Genomic DNA, 10,840 nt, shown 5'->3' with positions numbered 1-10,840 from the left:
AACTCTGTGGTGCCAAGAAAGTGAGGGCCTTGATTTGAGGGCAACAGCCTCAGGTCCGCTGAGGTAGAGTCCCACACTAGTCAGGTATCAAGGTGAAGAATTTCAGGGAGGAATGAGAGAACCAACCACAGCAGAACGGAGGAAGCACCACAGAGCCCCAAGCTCCCCGCCCTATGACCTGGGAGGCCCAGGCAGAGTCGTCAGGTTGAGGCGCCCCTCATTTCTGCCTGGAGGGTCTCAAGGAGGGGAGCGCCTTGGTCTAGCGGGGTGGCCCCAGTTGTGTAGAAACCGGAGACCCAGGAACCAACAGGAGTCAAGGTGAGGACTCCCAGTGAGATGAGGGAACCGCCAGCAGCAGAAAGGGTCACACACTGCCAGCACTCTGATCTTACTCCTATGAGGCCAAGCAGAGCTCTCAGCTCAGGATCCCCTTATTTCTGCCTGGAAGGTCTACACAGGGGAGGGAGAGAGAGTCGGTTTAAAGGGAGACGCCGCAGTTCCGGGGACAGACGGTCCCGCGGGGGGGGGGTGGCCCCCCTGGAGCTCAGGTAAGCACCCTGAGTGCCAGTAAGAGGATCTCTTCCCAAAAGACTGCGGACCAGAGCCCCGCCCCTGCACTCTGCGGTCAGCCATAGGCGGCCTCTACGCCCTCCAATCCCCCCCCCCGTACCCACAATCCCCGCCCCGTGCCCCCCCACCCTGGCCGGAAGTGGCGTACCCTGATTTCCGCCTTGGAAGTTTCTGGTAGGCGAGGAGCTTGGTGGAGGAGCTGGGTCGGAGGAGCGTGCGAGCTCAGGCTGCTAGAATTCCAGGACTCATCCAGTATCAAGGTAAGAACCCTGAATGGGGACTGAAGGGACGACATGGAGATAACCAGGGGGATGGCCCGCACCCCGCGCTCCCTTCCCTACCGCACCCCCTAGCCCCACAACCCCCAACCCCCTACCCCCCCCAAGCCCCGAACACCCCCTAACTCCAACCCCGGGGAAGCGGCGGGGTTGTGATGCAGACTTCTGCCGGGAGGGTTCCGGGTTCTGGGAACCGGAGGGCTTGCTCTCAAAGTGTGGCTGCAGTTCTTCAGAGGGAGAGGGTGGGAGACCTAGGCCCTAAGAGAAGTGAGGAACCCTTGTCAGAGCTGGTTCCCCTTGGCCCCAGGAACAGAGAGGCAGAGTCATCGAGGCTGCAAAAGGCAAATGAGTTTATTGACTAGCTCGAGCTAGGGCCCAAGTCCCAGAGCACCAACGCAGTGGCCTCTCCACGAACTAGGAACCCGCCCTAGGGTAAGAACTAAGGCTTTATACTCTTCAGCTCGTTACATGCACTGGGCACACCATCCCCCCTCCCTCCCTTAGTTCATTTGCTCCTTCAAAAGTGGCTGATTGTCTTGGCTCCTGATTGGTTGGTTTCCAAGTCACGGGAATGGCTGCTGATTGGTTGGTTTCCAAGTCGCGGGACTTTTAGTTGTTATTAGCGGCATTCCGGGGAAGGGGAGGACCCGCGTCAGGGAAACCGAAACTTAGGCCTATTCTAGGAGGTCAGTCTGTCACGGAATCACTGCTGCTCTCCTTCCTGTTCTACACCCCGAGTGTTAACAAGGCGGCCTCTCCCCAGAAGAGGGGGCCACTGAGAGCCGGGCCCCTGCTGTTGGGACTGGGCGGCCCTGGGCAGGCGTGGTTAGTGGTGGCGCTCCTGCCTGCCTACACGTGCCGTGCCCTGACTCCCTCTAGCAGCCTGGACAAGTGAGGGCACTGGTCTGGGCCGGAGTGACTCAGGTCAGTGGCGTGAGGAGTTGGAAGTCGTACCCTGAGTCGAACTGAGAACTCTGGTGGAGAACAGTGGGGTCCCATAGAGACCCACGTCTTCTGTCATGCCTTTTGGACGCTAGACACCCTTGACGGGATCTGACTTACCGTGAACTTCCAATTCTTTGTTTTGTTTTGCTTTCTGAGACAGAGTCTCACTTGTTGGCTTGAGTCGAGTGCGGTGGCATCAGCTTAGGTCACAGCCACCGCAAACTCCTGGGATGAAGCGATCCTCCTGCCTCAGCCTCCCCAGTAGCTGGAACTACAGGCACAGGCCACCATTCCCCGCTCATTTTTCTATTTCTAGTAGAGACGGGGTCTCGCTCTTGCTCAGGCTGGTCTCGAACTCCTGACCTTGAGCGATCCTCCCGGCCTCGGCCTCCCAGAGTGCTAGGATCACAGGCGTGAGGCACCATGCCTGGCCACCTTGCAGCTCTTCAGGTCCCATTTCAGCAAGGACCTTGTTGTGAAGGACGTAGTCTCAGGTCAGTTGAGGATGCAGTCCCAGCACTGGTCAGGTATCAAGGTGAAGATCCTGAGTTAGGAAAGGGGGCCCACTCAGCCCCCAGTGGAGAGGGCTGCACCAAGCCTCGCCCCAGGGAGGCCCAGGTCAGAGCTGACAGGCTCAGGTGCCCCCTGACGTCAGCCTGCACTGTTTCAATAGATAAGGGCTTTGGTTTAAGGACTGTTTGCTCCAGGTCAGCAGAGAGAGGAGTCCCAGGCTCTGTTGGGACTCAAATAAAAATCCTGCATGAGGAAAACAACCACTGCAGAACAGAGGAGGCTGCGTAAAGTCTCACCTCTGCTGTTAGCCCTGGGAAGCCCTGGGCAGAGCCGAGGTGGCCTCTCATTTCCTGACGGGACAGTGTTGTCTCAGAGAATGGGATCCCTTGCAGTAATGGGTGAAGCCCCATTCGTCAGAGGGAAGAGGCTTAGTTCCTAATAGGGATCAAGCTGAGAACACTGAATGTGATGTGTGTGGTCCACATAGATCCCACCCGGGAGACCGGGGCACCTTGACATCACGAGTGGCACTCATTTCCTCCCAGGGCTTCCCAGGCAGATGAGGAACCAGCCTGAAGTCAGCCAGTGCAGGTTTATAAACAATTGCCAGGAGTCACAGTTAGGATTCTGAGGACTGAGGGGATCCTCCTTCACCCCATAACTCAACCGTGGTGCCAACACAGAATGTCTCAACCCTGCACCAATCCAGGGAGGCCATGAACAGGGATGGCTGGAGGTCACTCAAGCTTTCTTTTGCTTTAGGGGGGGCTCTCAGGAAGGTGAGGTCCCTGACCTGATGGGAGGGGCCCCAGTTGGGCACAGGGTGATTTACAGGTTGGGCCAGGAGTCACAGTGAGGACCCTGAGAAGAGTGTGGGTACCACCCACCCCATATTAGCAGGGACACCTCAGAGTCCCTTCCAGTTTCAGCCCCAGGAGGCCCCAGACATAGGTGTCAGGCGGAGGCCCCCTCAATCCCTCTGCAGAGGAAACAGAGAAGTGAGGATCCTGGTGGGAGAAGGGTGGTGCCAGGCAGGGCCGGCTGGCTGCAGCCTAAGGCACACTCCAGCTTCCTCCACAGAGTCCTCAGAGCACAGGCTGACCAGGAGAAGGGGAGTCGCGCCGGGGCCTGGAGTAGTGTCCTCAAGCATACTGCACAGGGCCTTCCTAAAGCCAAGGTGGTATCTCCTTGCTGAGGGGCTCTCACTCTCTTGTCCTTTTCTTCCAGGTGCCCATATCCTGTGCCCTCTCGCCTGCTGTCATCATGCCTCGTGGTCACGAGAGTAAGCTCCGTGCCCGTGAGAAACGCCGCCAGGCTCGAGGCGAATGCCAAGGTCTCGGGGCTGCTGAAGCGGTTGCAGCAGGGGGAGAAGAGGCCCCATCCTGCTCCTCTGTTGTTATTGAGGGCGCTTCCCAGAGCGCCCCTGCTGCAGGCATTCCTCCGAAGGCTGGGAGAGCCCGAGCCACCCGCTCTTCTGCCTCAGCTGTTTCAGGCACCCGTGCTGAGAGAGGTGCCAGGGGCCAAGAGGGGGAATGTCCAAGCTCCTCCGGCGGCCCAAGCTCAAGGGAAGTTCCCCAGGCCACGAGTATGGGCAAGTTGGTGCAGTTTCTGCTGCAAAAGTATAGAATGAAAGAGCCCATTATGAAGGCAGAGATGCTGAAGATTGTCACCAAAAAGTATAGGAAGCACTTCCCCGAGATCCTCCAGAAAGCCACTTTGCGCATGGAGCTGGTGTTCGGCCTTTACCTGAAGGAAGTCGGCACCAGAGGTCGCTCCTATGAGCTAGTCAGCAAGCTCGACCTTTCCAGCGATAGTGGCCTGAGCGAAGACGGCTTCCCCAAGAACGGGATCCTGATGCCTCTTCTGAGCGTGATCTTTATGAAGGGTGACCTTGCCCCTGAGGAGGAGATGTGGGAGTTCCTGAATGTGTTGGGGCTGTATGATGGGCGGGAGCACTTCATCTTTGGGGAGCCTAGGAAGCTCATCACCAAAGATTTGGTGCAGGAGAAGTATCTGGAGTACCGAGTGGTGCCCAACAGCGATCCTCCCTGCTATGAGTTCCTGTGGGGTTCTAAGGCCCATGCTGAAACCAGCATGAGGAAGGTCCTAGAGTTTATGGCCGATATCATTGAAACTCGTCCCAGTACCTTCCGGTCCTGGTATGAGGAGGGTTGGGAAGTTGAGGAAGAGCGATCCCAAACCGGAGTTGCAGCCAGGGCTGGCGCCACTGCCCAGGCCAGCGCCCCCTGCAGGGGCCAAATCTGGGAGTTCACCCCAGCCTTAGAGAAGTCTGAAATAGCCTTCATTTTGAAGCTAAAAAGGGCTGTCAGGTTACTAGCTACTACGGTGTGAGATGGGGCCAGAGAGAGCACAATATATGTCTTTTTTTTGTTCCTGTTATTCATATGTAACCTGTGGATTTTATCTTTTCTTCCTACTTTTCCAGTGTGTTCCCTTTAAAGAGGTTGAGATCCACAATCTAAGTTTATGAATGCCGTGGATCACACAATTAATTGCTGTTTATCAAATTTGCATAATAATATTGTATTTCATGAAACAAATTGAAAATCCTTGCTTTTATTGTAATCTAGTACAGAAAAATAGTATTGGAATAGGGATTTCCTTTAAAATGTGAAAGAACCCCACAGTGAAATAGCTGGAGTCATGAGATGGTGCTAAAAAAAATAAACAGTGACCAATTGTTGTTTTACTTATTCTTTTTAGTCTTGTCTTTTGTTAAAATTAAAAGATAGCGAATACCAGGATTTGCTTAGCTTATTCAGGAATGTAGAACTGTCCACTGGCTCTTTTGTTCCCCAAACATGAATGGAGCATCTGCTCTTTGAAAGGCTTCATGCTTGTTCTGGGAATGTGTAGACAAAGACGATCCAGCTCCTGCCAATAACATTTTAGAATCCAAGAGCAGCTATCATACCCAAAACATGGGGAGATACACTGTAAGATGTAAAGGACAATAAAAGAAAGGGGTGAGGAGGGAGGAGATTGCAGATAGAAGAAGCCCAGTGTAAATGCGCTGGGACAAGGGAGGCAGGAACTTGGGTTGCTGCTAGTCCGTCCCTCAGTGGCAGGGACTTTTAAATTAGCCTGCATCTGGGGCTAGATGAGGATGCTGAAATGGTGAGGGGGGCGCCCAGGCCCTCAGTTGGTGGCTGTCAGAGTGGAGAGACTCCACCTACCAGGGCAAACTGCTCCTAACAGTTCCTTAGGGATGTGGTAGACCAGGAAGAAATCCCTCCCTGGGGCAGGATTGCAAGGACCCCTGTGCCCTACCCACCCCCCCTCAGGTGAACACAGTGCACTAAATCAGTGGTCTGTGCACTTTGTGTCAGGGAGTTTCTGAGAATAAGAAGCTCCCTGACACGAATAAGAATACTCGAGGGGGTATTCTTGAGGATGGGTGCTCAGCAGCCACTGGGCTGGCCCTCTTTGCCCTGGCCTGGCGGAGCTAGAGCACTCCATTACAAGGGAGCCCAGATGAACCCAAATTGAGTATTCTACATAATAGGGCAAACTCTAAACAAGCTCTAGGTTTTTGGTGGTGGTAAAATGAATGAAGATAGGGACGGGGTAAGTGCAAGGGCAGCTGGCGGGGAGGAAAAGTGTTGGTCCTTTGCACGCCTTCTAGGAGCTTCATGGTGCATGCAACTGGGGCAGCCTACTTCACACCCGCATGAAATGAATGATCATCTAGTGGGGAATTATTACTTAGTTTGATTTGCTAAGCACTGTTTTTCGTAATCTGGTTGTCTTTGTCCTAGGACATTCCATATTCTCTAACATCTCCTGGATTAAGAAAACAACTCCCAGTGTGGTGCATGGTATTGTGTGGGGTCCAGATAATCATAATAAATAACTGCCATGTCAAAAATCTCTCTTCTTGCCCCTCACTGTACTGAGTTCGCAGCCTACATTGCATATACACTTCAGTCCTAGAAGACAGGGCTTATCAAATCTGTTTCACCAGATGAAGACCCTGAGGCAACCAGAATTTGCCCACGTACCTGAGTTTATACTGCTGGCTTGTGGTAGGGCTGGTGTTAGCCCTGGGATCTGAGTCTGTCTAAAGCCCACACTAGCCCACTTCGGCTGGCCTGAGGCAGATCTGCTGTGTTATAATTCACATTTCTTTTCACTACTCCAAGAGGTATCTCAGGCAATAAAAAGCGGACTCTGTGCAGAAACTACTCGTTTGCAATACACAGCCAGAGCAGTAAGAATACCAAAATAAATGGGGGGTATGAAAAAAGAGACTTTTTTTTTTTTGAGACAGAGTCATCCTCTGTTGGTTCGGCTAGAGTGCAGTGGCATCATCATAGCTCACTGCAACCTCCAACTCTTGGGCTCAAGCCATCCTCCTGCCTCAGCCTCCTCTCAGGACTCCCAGCTACTCCGGGACTACAGAGGTGTGCCATCACACCCTGCTAAATTTTTCTCATTTTGGTAGGGACGGGGGTCTCAGTGTTGCTCAGACTGGTCTCGAACTCCCGAACTCAATGGATCCTCCCTCCTGGGCCTCCCAGAGTTCTAGGATTACAGGTGTGAGCTACTGTGCCCCAGCCAAAAGAGACTATTTGGTGACAATATGATAATCTACATATGCATACAATGTCAGATCACCCTCAAAAGATCAGGGGCTCACAAAATGGTCCTACTGCGTCCCTTGCCTGTAGAAAGTCAATCTGCTAGAAGCAAAGTGACATCATGGCTCACGCCTGTAATCCTAGCACTCTGGGAGGCCGAGGTGGGAGGATCGCTCGAGGTCAGGAGTTCGAGACCAGCCTGAGCAAGAGTGAGACCCTGTCTCTACTAAAAAGAGAAAGAAATTATATGGACAATTAAAATATATATATAGAAAAAATTAGCCGGGAATGGTGGTGCATGCCTGTAGTCCCAGCTACTCGGGAGGCTGAATCAGAAGGATTGCTTGAGCCCAGGAGTTTGAGGTTGCTGTGAGCTAGGCTGACGCCACGGCACTCTAGCCTGGGCAACAGGGTAAACTCTGTCTCAAAAAACAAACAAACAAAAAAAAAAACCAAAGTGACATCAGAAACTATGTCTGGCTGAGAAGCAAAGGAATAGATCAGTTGACTTTATAGCTGACAGCCTACCCCCTGCCCTGTGCCCCTGCCCAGGTCACATACAGTCCCACCCTTGTAGATAGCCCGGCAAGGCCCCATGCAGCTTTGGCCAGGTGTGGCTCACCGCAAGTTTCCCTCAGAGGTTTCAGGAAGGTAAAGACCTTGGTCTGAGGGCCATGTACTCAGGAAAGTGGAGGATAGAGTTCCAGGACTGGTCAGCTATCTAGGTGAGGACCCTGAATATCGACTGAAGGGACTGGTCTGCCTGTAATCAAAGAGACTGCCCAGTGCTCTGTGCCTGCTCTCAGCCCTGGGAGAGTGGACAGAGCTGTGTGTTGACTTCTATCTGGCAGGTCTCAGAGAGGTGAGGGCCTTGGTCTACGGGCTTCTACAGAGGGAGGAGACCTGGGCCCTCACTGGAGTCCAGTGAAGAAGCCAAGTGCTGACTAGGGGACCTCTCTCCAAGAGGGGGTGGGGCTCTGCCAAAGGTGGGTGCAGAGGCCCACTCCTTGTCAGTTTTGGGAGCCCCAAGCAGGGGTAGCCAGATACAGTGAGCCCCATATTCCCTTTCTAAGGAGACAAGGAGATGATGGCCTTATTCAGAGGCTTTTAGACTCAGGCCAGTAGAAGGACCTCTAACGAGCTCAGGATAGAGCATATGTCCACTGAGCTATTAGCACTGGATGCCTCCTGGCAGGGGTGGTGGACTGAGAAGCCCCTTCCCTTCATTTTAGGGGATCCCAGGGAAGTGGGGGCCAAGTTTGAGGTGTCAATTTCAGCACAGCAAAGGGAAATGGCCCAGGACCTGTCAATAGTTATGATGGTGCTGAATGTCAACTAAGAAGTCCCCCACCCCAGAAGAGAGGGTCCCCATTACCAGCTCTTGCTGTCACCCAGGGCAACCCTAGGCAGGGCTGGTAGGCTACAGTGTGAGACACACTCTAACTTCCTCCACAGGGTCAGGGGACAGGCTGACCAGGAGAACAGAGTTATGTGGGGTCTTAGAGCAGTGTCCTCAAGGACACCTGCGCAGAGGCCTTCTTAAAGCCAAAGTGGTATTTCCCTACTATAGGGGCTCACACCCTCTTGTCTTCTCCAGATGCCTGCATCCTGTGCCCTCTTGCCACACTCCCGCCTGCTGTCCCTGAGCACAGTCATTATGGCTCAAGGTGAGAAGAGTAAGCTACATGACTTTGAGAAACACTGACAGGCCTGAGATTAGTCCCAGGGTCTTGAAGGGGCTCAGGCCACTGGAGCAGTGGAAGAAGAGTCCTCATCCTCCTCCTCTCCCGATGTTGAGGGTGCTTCCCAGAGCAAGAGCAGTGCCAGGTCACATAGCACTCTCCAAGGGCTGCAGACAGCTCCATCCATCACCACAACTTCCTGTAGGTGTTTCACACACAGAATCTTATGAAGGTCACAAGAGCAAAGAGAAGAAAGGGTAAATTTCTCTCAGGCTGGTATGAATATGTTAACATCAGTATTCACTAGAGTGAAGTCCCTTTAAGAGGCCAGGTAAAGCAGATACTCTATGAAATGTCTTTTCCAATGAGAGAGAACTTGTCACATCACTCTTTAAATCAACCCAACAGGCAGAAAAAAGGCAAAGATAAGTGGACTTGATCAACATACCCACAAATACTCAAGAACTAGCACAATGAAGACTGAGAACTAAGATTGGGAGGAGAATAAGGGAGGAGGGAGAGTTTCCTCAAATAGAGGCCCTGAGATGTGTAGTGACGTCTCACTGGGGTTTCAGTTTGCATGTCCCTGTTTACTAATGAGGTTGATGGCCTTTCCATTAGTTCATTGCCCATTTGGATATCCTCCTCCGTGTGATGGCTGTTTAAAATCTATATTCATTTTTCTGTTATGTTGTTTACTTTTTTCCTTATTCATTTTCCATAAATTCTTTATATTTTCTGGATATAATCCTCACTGAGTTAATATGTTTTATAAATATCCTACTATCTGGCTTGTCTGTTCATAATTTTTATGGTGAGTTTTAAAAAAATCTTTAATTTTAAAGATTAAACATTAGTTCTTTAATTCAACTGGAATGAATCTTTGGGTAAGTTGTAAAAAATGTAGAACATTTCTCCTTTATCCATTATTCAATGCCAATTACTGAAAAATCTATCCTCTCCCCAGTGATCTCATGAGCCTCCAGTTTTGTACTGAGAATCCACATACATGCACGTGTTTCTGGGCTCTCTCTGATTCCACTGGTTTGTCTAGCCTTGAGCCAACATTGCATTGTCATAATCACTATAGTTTTATAGTAAGCCCTGCTATCTGGGAGGGTAAGTCCTCCATCTTGCTCTTCGGCGAAAGTTTCTTTCCTTTCTTGGCCCTTTATATTCTTTCACATAAATTTTAGAATCAGCTTGTCAATTTCCAAAATTGTTAGAGTTTTGATGGCTGCGAATTAAACTGTAAATCAATTTGAGAAGACTTTATACCTTGATAATACTGAGTCTTTCAGTCCATGAATGTGGCATATCTCCCTAATGATGTGTCTCTTTTAATAATTTTCACTAAAGTTTTATAATGTATACCACACCATTTGTTAGATTTAATTCGAGGTACATATATATATTTTTTTTCTTTTTAACCATTGCATACCTCTTTTTTTTATTTTATTTTAGCTCTTCATGGGGGTACAAAAGCTCAGGTTATATACATTGTCCGTGTCCCGCCCATCCCCCTGAGTCAGAGCCTCAAGCATGTCCATTCTCCAGACAGTGCACCTGGCATTCACCATGTAGTCATACCTCCATTCCCCTCCCCCCCTACCTCCCTGAGTCAGCACCTTCAAGCATGACCATTCCCCAGACGGTGCGCAATGCACTCATCATGTAGGCATACATCCATCCCCCCCCCCGCCCCCCATCTCAGTCTGATATCCAGTTGGTATCATTCCCCGATGTGCATTTAGGTGATGATCAGGGAAACCAATTTTCTGGTGAGTACATGTGATGCTTGGTTTTCCATTCTTTGGATACTTCACTTAATATAATGGGTTCCAACTCTCTCCAGGAGAACCAAAGAGATGTCGTATCATCGTTATTTCTTATAGCTGAGTAATACTCCATGGTATACATATACCACAGTTTACTAATCCATTCGTGGATTGATGGGCACTTGGATTGTTTCCACATCTTTGCAATTGTGAATTGTGCTGCTATAAACATTCGGGTACAGGTGTCTTTGTTATAGAATGACTTTTGTTCTTCTGGGTATATGCCCAATAATGGGATTGCTGGATCAAATGGTAGGTCTACTTGAATCTGTTTAAGGTATCTCCATAATGCTTTCCACAGGGGTTGCACTAGTTTGCATTCCCACCAGCAGTGTATGAGTGTTCCTGTGTCTCCACATCCACACCAACATGTGTTGTTTTGGGATTTTTTGATAAAGGCCATTCTCACGGAA

At 50.8% G+C, this 10,840-nt stretch overlaps 1 protein-coding gene across 1 annotated transcript; it reads left to right on the top strand.

Moving 5' to 3' along the window:
- The first annotated feature begins 3,569 nt into the window (after nucleotides 1-3,569).
- LOC123628272 (melanoma-associated antigen B17-like) lies at nucleotides 3,570-4,658 on the top strand. Its single transcript, XM_045537890.1, has one exon. It carries the CDS (start codon nucleotides 3,570-3,572, stop codon nucleotides 4,656-4,658), a length of 1,089 nt encoding a protein of 362 aa, XP_045393846.1.
- The last annotated feature ends 6,182 nt before the right edge of the window (nucleotides 4,659-10,840 follow it).

Source organism: Lemur catta, chromosome X, assembly GCF_020740605.2.
Source record: "Lemur catta isolate mLemCat1 chromosome X, mLemCat1.pri, whole genome shotgun sequence".
NCBI lineage: Eukaryota > Metazoa > Chordata > Mammalia > Primates > Lemuridae > Lemur > Lemur catta.
The sequence above is the reverse complement of the archived record's forward strand: the minus strand, read 5'-3'. Positions and strand labels throughout refer to the sequence as shown.

Excerpts from the sequence above, each read along its gene's own strand:
- LOC123628272 (XM_045537890.1), top strand. The coding sequence starts at position 3,570 with ATGCCTCGTGGTCACGAGAGTAAGCTCCGTGCCCGTGAGAAACGCCGC.